Source organism: Crinia signifera, chromosome 5 (genome assembly GCF_055691185.1).
Source record: "Crinia signifera chromosome 5, ASM5569118v1, whole genome shotgun sequence".
Lineage (NCBI taxonomy): Eukaryota > Metazoa > Chordata > Amphibia > Anura > Myobatrachidae > Crinia > Crinia signifera.
This window is the reverse complement of record NC_139221.1, coordinates 78,902,490-78,918,650: the sequence shown is the minus strand read 5'-3', so window position 1 is coordinate 78,918,650 and position 16,161 is coordinate 78,902,490. Positions and strand designations below refer to the sequence as shown.

The 16,161-nt window shown below is 46.6% G+C and overlaps 1 protein-coding gene across 7 annotated transcripts in view; it reads right to left on the bottom strand.

Moving 5' to 3' along the window:
• CABYR (calcium binding tyrosine phosphorylation regulated) overlaps positions 1-15,521 on the bottom strand; it is a 67,371-nt gene extending 51,850 nt beyond the window's left edge. For 2 of the 7 annotated variants that reach the window (XM_083187497.1, XM_083187498.1), the window contains exons 1-3: positions 15,332-15,516; positions 12,875-13,032; positions 9,035-9,088 (exon numbers count right to left, since the gene is read on the bottom strand). In XM_083187497.1, the coding sequence (XP_083043623.1) occupies positions 9,035-9,088; positions 12,875-13,032; positions 15,332-15,498 (379 nt within the window). In that variant the 5' untranslated portion in view covers positions 15,499-15,516. Of the gene's footprint in view, positions 1-9,034; positions 9,089-12,874; positions 13,038-15,331 lie in introns of those variants that run through there. The other 5 variants (XM_083187504.1, XM_083187503.1, XM_083187499.1 and 2 more) reach the window with 5 other exon arrangements.
• Positions 15,522-16,161: the final 640 nt, after the last annotated feature.

Sequence of the window (16,161 nt, the reverse complement as noted above, 5' to 3'; positions counted from 1 at the left end):
GTTCAATGGTTTGGTTCAAAGATGGCGCTGATATTACACCAGTGCAGCCCACCTCACACACAATGATTTAACCTAAAACACTTCTACTTGCATATAGAGCCATCAACCCTACTGCACCAGCCTATATCTCCTCACTTTCCCCCAAATATCTCCCATCCACTTTGTCCAGTCTGCCCTGAAAACTCCCCCGCGTCATTGGCTAAACAAGCAACACGCGACCCGCAATACCTGGACATGATTGGTGGGACACCGTAATAAAGCTTATACAGCGGAGATCAATCGTTTGGCTAGCTTGAAGAAGCACCTAAGCGCGAAACACGTGTTCTAGACCCGTGTTAGGCAGGTGTAATAGGATGTAAATTGCCTTAAGTATTATTTGTTGTTATATTATTCTCCACCCTTTGTTCACCCACAATGCTGGTGCTATGCTGATCTTCCCAGCAAGACACTCATTTGCCTGCAGCTCCCCTCTGCCGCTCCACATTGGTTACAATGGTTCAATGGTTTGGTTCAAAGATGGCGCTGATATTACACCAGTGCAGCCCACCTCACACACAATCCACCTTTTGTCCACCCACAACGCTAGTCGCTCTGACCTACTGCTAGTAATAAGTGAACCAACATAGCTCACGCAATCTACCTATCCAGGTAGATAAGAATTCCAACTAAGCAAATGTATGGCATAAACAATCTACCTATAGTGCACACCCAAACGCCCATCTAAGGGGTGTAGTGCAAACAGGTGCAGCAGGCACAACTGAATAAAGTGCCTGCAACCAATACTATTAATACCATACATACAATATAAAATTGCCATACAGTTGCCCCAAAAATCGGCACTGAAAACAGAGCATACCTATTAAGAGATACACACCATATAATTATACACCAGTAGGTGTCAGTAGCGACTAGGAGGAATATAACAAAGTGTATTCAATACTGTTATACCAAAACCCTGGGCAAAACGCCAAATCAGGGAATAACAAAGTATCCACTGAATCATTAAAAGAAGTTACATGCACACTCTGGGAAGTGTGCAATACATGCAGTTAAAATCTATACACAGTATCAAATCCCATAACAATACTGTATTCAAATAGAAACCTGGGATAAACACAGTGTAATACTACACAATATTGTACTGGAAATAAAAGCCCAAAATGAAGGCTTGAGTCACAAATTATATCAAAACTGCCATATGCCGATTATAACACCGCTTAAAAGGCATAGCTAATAAATCTGAGGAGGATATTAATTCGGGTATATAACCACAGAGTGACATAGAGCCAGACTCACGGCCAGATCACACACCCGGCATACACACCGCCATTTGCCAAATGCTGATACATAACAGCTAAATAGGCAATAATAATAATTAATTTGAACACGGCACATGACATTTACTAGCGCCTAATATATGGCCCAGTCACACAGCCCGTTCAAATACAATTATATCGCTCCACAGACTAAACAAGTATAGGTGACAGAGTGTGATTGGTTGCCTGCATTTACTGTATTCAACCTAAAACACTTCTGCTCGCATATAGAGCCATCAACCCTACTGCACAGCATATATCTCCTCACTTTCCACCAAATATCTCCCATCCATTTTGTCCAGACTGCCCTGAAAAACTCCCTCTCAGGCAAGCCTGCCATATTTTGTCTGCTGTTACCAGTTTGTTTAATCACTGTCTACCAGTGTCAGGTGCCACAGACACAGCTGCACTATCTCTGAAACCTTAAATAAACAACTGATTAATGAACTTGCCTGCATGTTTTTCCTGCCCAGCTGTTTGCTTCCAATAAACCAGCTGTCCCAGCCTTGTGAACCATGTGTACTACTCCGCCCCCCCCCCCTGGAGTGACCCTGCTATCAGCGTTTGGCCTCTCCTTTCAAAGACCACAAGCTGTGCGCCTTCCTGCCCTAAAACCCACAGGGGTGGGGGAGCCGGAAGTGTCCTCAATTGTATCACTCTAGTATCAAAGTATTTCCTCACCCTATCTGGGAAGGTGGGGGCTGCCCCTGGGCGTTTGTGGAACTATCTCTCCCAGCATATCTGCTGCCTGGGACACCTTCTAAACAAAACAAGGGGACAACATGCAATACCTTTGCAGTTTGACCCAGGGAAATTTAACGTGCCTCTGCTTGCACTGTATATACAGTGTAAGCCTGTCCAATGTGCCCATGTCTTTGCCTTAAACCCACCTTCCCCTAATCATTGCATATACCGTGTAACCCCCGCTGGGCCAGACGGGCTTCCTTATAAGGACCCTAAAACCCTCCAGGAAGCCTCTGCTTTCCTCGGGTATCTGGATGGCCACCCCCAGATCCCCCTTTAGCCTCCCTGGGCTAGGTGCTTTTTTCCGTGACTGTCGCTCCGGGTGCCTTGTCCCTGTGCTGACCTGTCTGCTTATAGCAATCCTTCGCTGGGTGATTCCCGCTACAGATTGTACATGCGTGTTTAAACTTACAGGACTGCCTGGTGCACTCTGCATCGTTAAACAAGTAGCATTTAAGCTTGTCCTGTTTGTGCGTGCTGGGCCCCCCTGCTGACTTCACCTAATTAATGAACTTGCCCGCATGTTTTTCCTGCCCAGCTGTTTGCTTCTAATAAACCAGCTGTCTCAGCCTTGTGAACAATGTGTACTACTCCGCCCCCCCCCCCACCCCCCGGAGTGACCCTGCTATCAGCGTTTGGCCTCTACTTTCAAAGACCACAAGCTGTGTGCCTTCCTGCCATAAAACCAACAGGGCTGGGGGGGGGGGGGGGGGCGGAATTGTCCTCAATTGGTATCACTCTAGCATCAAAGTATTTCCTCACCCTATCTGGGAAGGTGGGGGCTGCCCCTGGGCACTTGTGGAGCGATCTCTCCCAGCATATCTGCTGTCTAGGACACCTTCTAAACAAAAGAAGGGGACAAAATGCCATACATTTGCAGTTTGACCCAGGGAAATTTAACGTGCCTCTGCTCGCACTGTATATACAGTGTAAGCCTGTCCAGTGTGCCCATCTCCTTACCTTAAACCCACCTTCCCCTAATCATTGCATATACCATGTAACCCGTGCTGGGCCAGACGGGCTTCCTTATAAGGACCCTAAAACCCTCCAGGAAGCCCTCTGGTGCAAAAACCCTGACTTCCCCGCCTCGGCTTGCCCTATTTTACTTAACAGGGCATCTGGCCCTGGCGCGGCTAACTTCTTAATCTTAATGTTTAATCGTGCCAATCACAGCCTTTCCCTCAGCTCCTTGCACTTCTCATCAATGTCTGTACCTGAGTCGCCATCTCCCGCAATTCTCTGCGGGAGATAGCGACTATGCGGGGCATAGTCACAGGGGCTGAGCGCCCCTGTGCCTATGCCATCATCTGCGGTGCTCTGCTTGCTATTACTGCACGGCAATGCCCCTGTGCCTACCGCTATGCTCTGTCTGCCCTCTTCAGTAACCTCGGACACGGAAACATTTTTCACATTGCTACCCAGCCAAACCGCACCAATACCTGCATATACATTACAAACATCGCTTATCTCACCAATACCGTGCGTTGCCAATCCGATGCTTCCTTGAACCGCGCTTGTCTGGGAAATGGCCCCAGTCTCCACCGATTGTGTTGGCACCCTGCTGGCCGAGGCATGGGTCAAACTGTTTCCGCCTGGCTGTGCTGCCGCCCTGCTGGTCGAGGCATGGGCCAATGTGTCCCCAATTGTTCCGTGGCAAGATCGCCCCCCCCCCCCCCTCTGGCTTGCTCCAACAATGCCTGCATCTGCTTCTCATCGGCAAGACATTCTGGCCCCTGCGCCCTTGGGGTATCAAATCTCTGTGCCCGCTGCCCATTAGCAGGGGTAGTGGGGCTGCAATACTCCCTCCGGGGGAGAGAAACAAAATGGTCCGAGTGGGCGAAATTACCCTGGCTCCCGCCCCCCGCCGCTGTCTCCTGGCACTCCTTCCGGCCCCCCTACGACTTGGGGTGAAATTGGGGTTTTGTAGCTCTGTGTTTCCGCCAGGAAGACCCACTTTCCCCGCACCCCTGGAGACCCTGATGTGCTCTCCCTGCTCCCCCCCTCCCCCCTGTGTCCCGGCATACCTCCCTGCACCCCTTCCGGCGTGTCCAATTGGGCCTGGTGCATAAAAAACACTGCCCTGGCCCTCCACCCCTGATTCGTGCCCCTCTGACCCTCAGGAATCACCCCCCCCTCAAACGCTTGCCTTCACACTGTAGCAATGCCCCGTCTGACCTGGCCGGAATTTCCCTTCTGCGTCCCCGTGCTGCTGCCTGTGCTGCTGCTGGCCGGATGCTTGAGAAACCTTGCTGAACCGACTTGCTCTGCACTTCTTTCCTCAGACCACTAGATGGCGCCCGCGAGCTTCTTCTCCCCTGTATGTGTTGCCTTCCTCGATCACCTCTGAAACGTGCTGGCTTACTCCTGCTTCCATCCGAACGATTTACAGGCTTTTTTACCTCCCTCCGTGCTGCTGGAAAAACTCTGTGCAATGTGCACTCAGCTGGGACTGCTACAGGCCTTCTTGGAATGTAGTAACTGCTCCCTGCTGATTCCTTTGTTCTGCTGGATATAAGTGTTGGAGCTGCTGAAGATGTGTCTCTGTCCTAGCTGGGTGATGAGTGAACTCAGACCCCCTGCTCTCTGCTTTTGTTCCTGCTGCTGCTCACGCCCCCCTCAATTACTCCTGTCCTTTCTCACTGGCCCTCCTCATGGCTAGGTGGCAAGAAGGGGACCGGCTACCCTGGCTGCTGCCTCCCCCCCCCATCCCCCCGAACCCAGGTTTCCCTCCGTTGACCTGCAGGGTGCCTAGCGCCCCACCCCCTTATCCTGCTTCAGGGGCCATTTTGGCCCCCTGCGCTCCCTTTATCACAAAATATCTCCCATCTCGACCACTCTGCTCTGCACAAGATCTGCGTCTCTTCTGCTGGGATCACTAGCTCCCATTCACTATTACAGGACTTGGTACTTGGTACTTGTGTAGTTTCACGGCGCCACTGTTCTCAGAGCATATGCCTGCTTAACATATGTAATCTACGTTATCAGCGTTGCGCTGACAGGTCACTGTGGTACTTGTAGTTCCACAGTGAAATAGACAGTCCTGCACACCGCTGACAACGGGGGCATGTAAACTGGACACCCTGGCACACCGCTAACGTACGGGGCTTCTAAACTAGACACCCCGGCACACGCTAAAATTTAGATGCTAAAGCGTCTAAATCCAGACTCCCTGCACCCCGGCACACTCTAAAATTTAGATACTAAAGCGTCTAAGTCCGGACTCCCTGGAAACCGCTAAGAAGGGGCACCTACATAGGGGCGCACTGTGCAAAACACTCTTAAGCCTGTTCACAATGATACTAGTCGACGTAACAGCTGTCGACCTTGTTAATTCCACTATCCACGCCACCCCGAAGCGTGGCGAGCGCAGCGTGCCCGTAGCAACATCAATATAACTCCCATCTTAGTAAATAAACCCCTTATATCCCTGAAAAATCAAGCACCATCCATTCATCAATTGCTCCAGCCCAACCCCAGTGGTGATGGACAATCTTCTATGCATGGAACATGATATCTCATTGTTAGCTAAAAATTGCAAACTGCGATGTACATATACCCTGAATGCACTAAATCTAGTTCATGACACATGCTTTTGTTAAGTATTCTCCTTTTTCTCATTGCAATGCAAATGTGTTTTTATTTCTGAATAAAGTATACTAAAAAATAAATGAAAAACCAAAATTAATTAATCAGGCAAAAATGTGTCTATTTCAAAGCTGCACATCCACAAGTGGTGGTAAAGTCAGCAGAGGTCCCATGTATAGATAGACCACAGACTAATACCCCTTTCACACCAGCCACCCAGCAATTACCCGTCATTTTTAAGTGCCGGGTAATTTTGCCGGGTGCAGCAGGACCCCATTCACACCACCCGCAAATTACTGGATTAAAGCTTTTCACCCTGGCAATTTGCCGCAAAACCTGGGTTTTTTGGTGGTGAGAAAGGGTCAACACGGGTCTTAAATCCAACCCTGGTCAAGAGCAGGGTCGGAGTGCCAGGATTTAAGACCCGTGTTGACCCTTTCACACCACCAAAAAACCCAGGTTTCCCGGCAAATTACTGTGTTAAAAAGCTTTAACCTGGTAATTCTGATAATGAGCATAATTCATGTTTGTACACACATATGCAGCTGAGATTTTTTAGGCTACTCATCACCAGTAAAGAAGAATAGAAAAGAAACCATTGCAAAGTCCTGGATGCTTCGAATGAGCCTATGGCTATGCAGACTGGTCGTGGCAGTAGTGACACCGATGGCATGTTTCTCTAGGTATATAAATACAGCTGAAGGCAGATACACTCCCTGAAACTGGCCATGACACTCCTGCGTTATTCTGCTACTCCCCCAAATGGTTCCTTTCTTTCAATCATTCATTATTAAAATTGTTACTGCGTGCGGTATCGTAAGAGTACCCATTATGGTCTGTGGCACATGAAACGCCTGTCAATAATCTCTCAGTTGCATGAACAATCAGCAGTACGTATAAGCATGAATTAGGCCCAATATACAACAGTTGTTACTTTACACCAGTGGTTTAAAAAAACTCAGGGGTAAATGTATGAAGCAGTGATAAGAGTGTTTCGGCTGCTCTGTATAATTTTATGGTATGCAATTTATAAATGCTGATTGGTTGCCATGGCCCACTGGTACACTTCTCCACTCTTATAACGGCTTCATACAATTACCCCTTGGCCCTCAAGGAACCTAACAGGTCATGTTTTCTAGGTCACCCAGCAGGAGCACTGTGTATCAGCGATTTACATTTTAAAAATCCACAGGATGACCTGGAAAATATTAACTGTTTTGAAACCGCTGTCTTAAGCGGCCCATACACGCTGCTATGAGTGCTTTGATCTGCGCGCTCCCGCGGCACCTCATCGCACAGTTCAAAAAGAATGTGCTTGCACATACTTTTTGTACTTAGGTTTCATAACATTGCATCACATTGCATGCACAACAGATGCACATGAAATGCAATGCAATCCGTGCTAGTACAGCAAGGAAAGCACACCCACAAAGCAGCGTGTATGAGCAGCTTTACACTAATCACCAAAATAACAAGGAGTGGTTGCTCCACTTTGTCTATAGCTTTATGTAGCCAAAGTTAGGTGTAGTTTGCAAGCAAAATGTATAAAAAAAAGTAGGTAATGAAAAACTAAATAAAATGCCATTTTGACAAAACATAGCACTTGTTGCACGGTCAAAATCTGCCAAAGCCTGCAATATGATGGTGGTGGTGGGGGACATCTGCTGAAAAGCAGTTTTGATATGAATGACATGACAGTCACTGTGTAAGATAAATCTTCAGAGAATGTAATATTGGGCCCTATATATTTACTATATATCACTGCAGATTTTGCCAGCATAATAGTATTAACAGTTGATTAATACAGATGAGCCAACCATCAGACTAGGATTACAATGAAAAAATGACCTCTATAACACGCATATTATTTTGCTCCCTAGAGCTAGAGGGAACATGGCTACTGCCAGCTTGCATACAAAATAATGTTTATGGCTATTTCCTACCACACAAAGATCTTTGATTAGGATTAAAACAGCTATTGTGACTCAGCACGAGACAGATCCGCGCACAAATGGACATATCAGCAGCCGTATAACAATACTTGTGGATGCCCAAGTGCTGGTATTTTTTTCCTAACCAGAATTTCCCCTCCCTTTTGGCACCTGAGTGACATCACAATCTGATTGAGCAGCTTGCCAACAAATGTGCTCTATATTAATAATAGGAAAGTAAAAAATATGTTGATTCCCCCAGCTCATTGAATGGCATTAGCAACCAGTCTTGAACACTACATGATAATTCAGAGAAATTGGTTACATATATTTGAGCAAATTTATGTGTATACCCCCAATCCATCATCAAGGCTTCTCTGTATATTGGGGGTCCCTAGCGCTTTATCTGGGTGCAGGGTGTGGCACCCGAAAAAAAACAGCATAAGCCAGAAAGCCCAGAGCACCACACTAGGATTGTTGGTTACCCGTAAAAGGGATTTTTTTTATTGTGCATTATTTTTTTTTTTATCATAACGGACGTTTATACCATAGTATAGTGTTTCATATTATTATAATGATTCCATTTTTAAATTAAATAAATTACTTTGCTCAAATCCAAAAACTTTGTAGGACTCACTGTAGCTCAAAGTTTGGACACAACATCCAGAGCCACCATTGGCATGGGAGTAGAGAATTTTGCAACTACAGTATGTAAAGGAATGGGCATATTAGAGTACAGTATATACCCCCAATACACAGAGAAGCCTTGGCAATGGCTTAGGGGCTTATTCATATAGTTGCAAAAATATATGTAACCAAGCCCTCTGAATATGATTATCATGTAGTATTGAAATCTGGTTACTGATATCATTCAGTTTGCTTGGGAAGTCCCATTAGATAGTTACACAACTGTAATTGAACTAGTCTACAATATTTAGGGGGGTATTCAATCACCGGCGACCATCTCCTGAGGGAAGATGGCCGCCGGGCCCTATTCAATGCTGTCTTCCCTGAACAGAGGAGCTCGGCAGAAGGAGCCCGACATCACAAGCAGTAGGGCTCCTTCTGCCGAGAACGGCCGGGAAGTGACGAGCTGCCGGCTGCAGCTCGCCTCTTCCCGGCCGCAACTCGCGGCCATGCCCCCCCTATTTTTCTGAAATACATTCTGAAATACATTATTATACTGTGTGTGAAAAGAGTGTGACACTTTATTATCACCAACAATGTCAAGGCACATCTGTAAACTATCTTAGAGGCCAAGTGTGCATGAAATAATATGTATTAAGTTGGATGCATACTGAAAATCATACGATTTTACATACATGCAAGTATACAAGTTTGTGGCAGCAAAATTACAAGTATGTTGGAACGCAAAATGTGACAATCTATGGATGAGGTCCTATGCATCCAGAAGTAGTGCAGGAAATGCAAGCAATGTGCAGAAGTATGTGTCAGTACCTTGTTGACGCTGAAAATCTCTCACAAGATCCTTTATGTCCAGATTAGGGTTTTCTGTAACACAAAGAAAGCAAACAATGTCCTGAACGGTACAGTATAAATGAATAAAAGTGGCCTATACTGTATGTTAGAGCTACTGTAAAATAAAACCACGGTAGCTCAAACTAAGCCCAAAGGTGATTACCATATCAATAGAAAATGGGAGTTGATTCTGAAACAGACTGATAGTGTGTACAGACGGTAAGATTTGGCTTCCGATGTTCCAGATATAGTGAACATCGGAAGCCATATCGCATGCAAATCGCATGCTCTTTTTAGGGCTTGCGAGCCCGATGCGCTGCCGATGCGTGCTGCCGTGTGAGGCAGATAGAGGGTAGGCAAGACTATATAGTGCGGATCTGCACTATATAGGGCAGTATTCAATGAAGAAAATTCTCTGTGCATGGCGAGAGATTTTTTCTCTCGCCATGCACTCTCCGTGTTCTGGAGCCTCCTGCTCCCACTATTCAATGTATTTAAGACTCGCCGCCACTCGCGGCGAGTCTTAACCCCTGCAGCGGACGAGCGTCCGCGGCAGGGAGCTGACAGGGAGCCGTGGGACGGTGGCATCCAGGGAGATTAAAGTCTCCCTGGATGCCCCAGAACATATGTGGATATGCACATGAATAAAAATAACATGCCCCTTCACAGAAAAAAAAAACAGATTTTTTTACACCAAAATTAAAAAAAAAAAACCTTTTAGATTAAAAGTTCACATTCCAGCTCTCCATCAAAAGATGGAGAATTTCTACACGGAGAGAGACGGCGAAAATCACTTAGAAAGACGGCGAATATTTCACATTGAATAGGGTGGTTCACTTTTAGAAAGCAAAATCTTCCTTCCAAGGCGAAAAAAGCAAAAATTCTCCATAAAACACGGAGAATTTTTCTCATTGAATACTGCCCAAAGTGTAAATTGTGCCTCTGCATGCATGCTGTGAGATGCGAGTCTGATCACATCGGGACTTGCATCTCACGGCAGGATCTGCCGTGTGTACACACCTTTACAGTATGTGCGCTCTCTTTTCTGTATGGCTGCTACAGCTTACTAATTAGTAATCCATTCTTAAGGAGAACTCTTTGGGCTTTATTCTAGCTCCAGCCTAAATTCCCGGGTTGAGTCCGGGAACAACCCGGTACTAGCGCTTGTGTGAAAGGTTCCCAGGACAAAATACCGGGCAAATTTCAACCCGGCTAGGTACCAGGGTTGTTCCCGGGCTCAACCCGGGGACCTGGCTGGTGTGAAAGGTACAGGGTATACTTACCCGGGTTGCCGTGTCCTGTCCGACGGGAATTAATGCAGGCGGCGGGCGCAAATGACGAGACAGCCGGTGGATGATGATGACGCAGCTCTCCGGCGGCAGTGAGGACGCCAGAGAGCTGCGTCATCTTCATCCGCAGCCTGTCCCGTCATTTGCGCCGCCTGTGTAGATCCCTGGGCTGCACGGAGGACCAACAACCGGGGTGAGTATTCTCCCCACCTCCGCCGCCATCCCGCCGACTGCCCGCCTCCTTCCCGCCCCCTTCTCACACCAGTATATGCAGGGACATTTCTGGTGTGAATGGGTCCAAACCCGGGAATGTCCCTGCTTGTCCCAGGAACTGAATTCCCGGGTTTGTCCCTGCATTTCTGGTGTGAATGGGGTATTAGATGGACAAAACCATGTGCACTGCAGGTGGGGCAGATGTTACTTGTGCAGATAGAATTCGATTTGGGTGGAGTTTTACTTCAAAGTGAGATCTATATTGCAGTGTAAAAATAAAGCAGCCAGTATTTAGCCTGCACAGAAACAAAATAACTCACCCAAATCTAATTCTCTCTGCACATTTTACATCTGCCCCCCTGCAGTGCACATGGTTTTGTCCATCTAAGAAGGATTTTTTCAGAAAGAGTGAACTAGATTAAGGCCCTGGACAGTGGTTTAATATTAAAGGGTTAAAAAGGGTTTTTACATTTAATAAAAACCGAGGACAAATGCAGGGATTACATGTTAGCTATATCTAGGCCAAGCACTGAACGACTGTGATGCAATGTTTTATTTCCAGGTAATTACATTGCACCCTTGTACTACTGATTACAGAGTATGGTGGGTATTCAATGTAAGCCGAAAAATACAGACTAACTGGTGCTTGTTCCACTGGTGCAAGTTCTACTTTGTATAAAGTCAAATCTACATCCACAGAAAATAGTCGTACATCATTTTTGACTAAAACACATGGATAGGCGAGTAATTCGGCGATCCATGTGTTTTCCAACTGGCGCAGCCCAAACAAGGGTGTGTTCCTGCTGCGAAGGGGCATGGCCACACAATAGTACCCCCAATTCAAATTATGCCACACAGTAGCGCAACTTTATTCACAATATATAATGCGATGGTGTCCCTTATTCACGTTACATCACACAGTAGTACCACTTTACGTTATATACATTACTCCTCACATTATTCACATTATACCCTAAGAAAAAAATCCGGCACTTGTTTCCTAGCACGGCGCCCGTCGGGTTGATTGCATGCCTTAAGTTTAAGGTACTTAAGGCATGCGATCGATGCGATGGACCCGATTTTATGTCAATCGCCAGTGTATTTGCCGGTGAAAGACAACGCGATTTTCCCATAGAGAATAATGTTAAATTAGAAAATCACGTTGATCGGGTCCATCGCACGACCGACGCGATCAACCCGATTTTCCCATAGAGAATAATGTTAAATTATTTTTAAAGTTAAAATCGGGTTGCTCAACCCGATTTTACATAGGGAACAATGGGAAATTGTCCAATATGGCCAATTTCTCATTGTATAGGGTTAGAAAGTATGGTTAATGGCCCCCCATTTTAACAATGGGGACGCGTATACCTGTGAAGTTATGCGCATCTCCTCACGGGGCTCGCTGCGCTCGCCACGCTTCGGGCTCGGTGGCTCGCCACACTATATAGAATCAACTCCACGCCGACGTGGATAGTGGGGGTATGAAAAGGTCGGAGGACACGTACCGCCGCCCCTCGCGGGCTCGCTGCGCTCGCCACGCTTCAGGTTGGCGTTAATAGTGGGGTGGCATTAACAATGAGGGGCCATTTCAACCATCAGGGGGGGTTTTCTATTAAAATGGGGGGTTTTGGGGCTTTTTACATTGAAATCAATGTAAAATCGGGTCTCAGGGACCATTTTACATTGATTCCAATGTAAAAATCGGGTCGATCGCGTCAGTCGCATCGCATGCGATTTGGTTGGCATGCGATGCGATCTACGCGATTTTTTCTGACCTGATCAATACAATCAAAATCGTGGTCACCGTGCTAGGAAACAAGTACCAAAAATCCTGAGTAAATATTGTATTTTAAGCATCTCCATGGCCACACTGCAACCCAGCACAAAGCAGTGTGTGCTGGGCAGATGAGAAGAGCTTCAGCTGCTACTGTCACTTAAGGGGAGGAGGCCGGGGCCCCCACTGGGCCCTTCCATCAGACTTTGGCCTGGGTAATTTGTACCCCCTACCCCTTTCTCTCGGGAGCGCTGACTTTCCATACTTTCCCTATACTATTTACACTTCTCAGGGTGATAACAGCTATAGGTTCGGCTTGCTGCCCTTTTATTTGCACAACAGAAATCATTACCACAAAATCTGTATATGTGCTAAATAGTACCTAAGTTTTGGATCACAGAACCATATAAATATATACATACATACATATATATATGTATGTATGTATGTATGTATGTATGTATGTATATATATATATATATATATATATATATATATATATACACACACACACATATTTAGTAAGAAAAAAGATCTTACCTTTTCTGTAATCCATTAACCCAGTGAAGTACAAATATGCAAAGTATGGGAAGTTTCCAGGTTGATTTGTCAAAGCAGCTTGGGTGAGGCCCTCAATTAATGTTTTTCCATGTGGTACAAGCCGCCTGGGTTTTGTGGGCATCATTGCTGTTAACAGTCTAAACTAGAAGGAGACAGGTCATAAAATATTTATTGGTTAGAATATATGTGGTGTAATAAGTGTTTGCCAACTCTAGCTAATCTCTTGTATGGGGCAAATTTAGTTAGCCATGAGACTAACGGCTCTGCCCAGTGCAATTAGATTGGATCCTTCTCTGGAAAAAAAATGAAGTAAAAAAAACCATAGGGCCAGATGTATCAAGCTTCAAAAAGTAGTAAAATGGAGAGTGATAAACAACCAGCCAATCAGCTCTTACTTGTCATGTTACAGGGTGGGTTTGAAAAATGACAGGTAGGAGCTGATTGGCTGATTCTTTTTCACTCTGCACTCCATCACTTTTTAAAGCTTGATACATCTGGCCCCATAGGCTTCTATAGGGTGGCGCTGCCCGCCACATCCAGGTTTCAAAATGTATAGCATTCCATACCTTATGTCAGGGCTCGACAAAACCCAGGGGCCAGGTTGCCACGGTGACCATATTCCTGGTGATCTGATTTGCCAGGAAGTGGTGGCTTGCGATAGTGGCTGCAGCACGGGCAGAGCATTGGGCAACTCACACGGCTGCCTCTGTATCAGAGCAGGTTCGCAGCGCTGCTATTTCAAAACTCAAGATGGCCCAGCAGCCAATCAGGAGTGAGCCGTCTCGAGTCTTGAAATATCCGTGTTGCGGACCTGCTATGATATAGGGGCAGATGGGTGAGATGTCCACCACTCTGCCTGCGCAGGTTCGTCCAGTGGCACAAGTAGTATAATAAATTCTTAGTAGTACTATTAGTGCGTGTCTTGGGCGCGCACGGCAAAAGTGGGCATGGTCATATGATACTAGAGTATCATGACAATAGAGGCATGGCCACATAATGCCACATACCGTAATGCCCACTACACATTATGCCACATGCATTATTGCCCACTACACATTATGCCACACTCTGTAATGCCCACTACACCTTTTGGCGCACTTTACAGTGTCCACTACACCTTATGACACACTTTATAATGCCTACTACTCGTTATCGGACACTCCATAATTCCCACTAAACGTTATTGGACAATTCGTAATGCCCACTACACACACATGGTCACGGACCCCAAATGGGAGCGGGACACCATGCTGGCTGCCTGTGCGCACTGCGGAGTCTGGTCTACAAGGTAACTAGTGTAGAAATATTCATTGGATGACCAACAATGTTTTTACATATCAACGTCATTTATTTTCTTTGATTGATTGGTCTGTGGGCCAATAAAAATGTGGGGGTTGGGCTTCACGGGTGCAAGGGGCGGAGCTATGCATTCGTCAAGCGCGCTCCCCGCGCCCAGACCGCTTGACGAATGTTCCCACGCCGGATTGCGTTGCCAATCCGCCCCTGGTCATAAAGTTGCCAAGAGCTGGCACTACTGGCAGTTATCCATACTACTGACCTGAGGGGCAGATTTATTAAGCTCGGTGAAGTGATAATGTGGCTGGTTTTTATCACCGTCCAATCAGCTGCTAACTGTGAAGTTACAGGCTTGGTTTGAAAAATGACAGGTAGGAGCTTCACCGAGCTTAATAAATCTACCCCTCAGTCACCACCAGCAATGTCACATCTCATAAGCCGTGCAGCTGTGGCTCCCGTCTCTCCTCCTTCCTGCGCACATGCCTGCCCCCCCCCCCTTAATCCACCCATGATTATTAGGCTCTGTAGGAAGTAACATCATCTTAAACCCAATAAATACCAGTATGAGGGAAACAACACAGGGTCAAGTTGAGGCCTATGTCACATAGGGCCAGATTTACAAAGCTTAAAAAGTGATACAATGGGCAGTGATAAACCACCAGCCAATCAACTCCTGACTTCCATGTCACAGACTCTGTTTAAAAAAATGACAGGTAGAAGCTCATTGGTTGGTGGTTTATCACTCTCCATTTTATCACTTTTCAAGGCTTATGCCGCCCATACACATCCCGATGCGGGCGTACGTTCTGTGCTTAACTAGCACGCATCGCATCGCATGCCTTGTGCATGCAATGCGATGCGATGTAATGAAAACTAAGTACAAAAAGTATGTGCAGCACATACTTTTTGTACTGTGCGATGAGTTGCCGCGGGAGCGCGCACCTCAAAGCACACATCGCACAGCCCGCATCGGGACGTGTATGGCCACCTTAAGTACATCTGGCCCATAAGCTGAACACTGAAAAACATTATTCATAATAATAATAATAATAAAAAAACAACCTTTTTGTCAAAATAAAACTAGAAGCGTGTGAGTATGACTCGAGGGAGGCAGTAAGAGTAAGGTCACAACGCACTCACCGGAAATTATCAGCCACTGGTACACAAGCCCCATGGTATGCTAGGGGACTGTGCGCCACCCGGAGATATAGGACAGGAGCGGGGCTGTACCTACAGGTAGCAGCCTGTTGCGATGTTTCTGCTCTCCCCGGGGATGCCGCCGGCCACCAACGGCTAACGGGGCACATAGGGCGGTTAGCGTACGTTAGCCCCGCCCCCTGCACTACACGCGCGCGGCGCGTCCTCATACAGCGGAGGAGGGGGGGCAGGTCCGTGCTGCTGCTGTGACAGACCTGCGGTAGCAGCGCCTTGTGGGTGGGGAGTGGGATGTTCAGCAGATTGAGACGCGTCACGCTAGTACGCTAGTAGTTGAAGTTGCAGACACAGTGACTGTGACTCCATGGCACCTGCATATTTTTTTTTTGGGGGGGGGGGGGGGGGGGGTTCTTGTGTTCAATGTGCTAATAAAAAAGGTTCTGTCTGTGGTCAGACTGTGCGATAACAACATTTGAATTTGCCAATTTACTGTAAAGCTAGGTACACACTGGACGATTCCCAGGGCTGCACATATAGTTTAGTATAATCAGTGGTGCCGCAAGAGAAAGATACAGTGAATATACACTTACCAATATCGTTAAGGCTACCTATCACCCAGTGATGTCACCCGCCCTCGCTTTTTAAATGCCGTTGCTGTTGCTATTGTCAGATGGAGCTGCATGTACAGCCGATTGGGAGGAGTTGTTAACGATGGGCAGGAGTGCGCTTCATTAACAATATTGAGCATACACACTGGCCGATGTTAGCGATGTATCATTAATGATATTGGTATTGTGCATATCGTTAACAATATA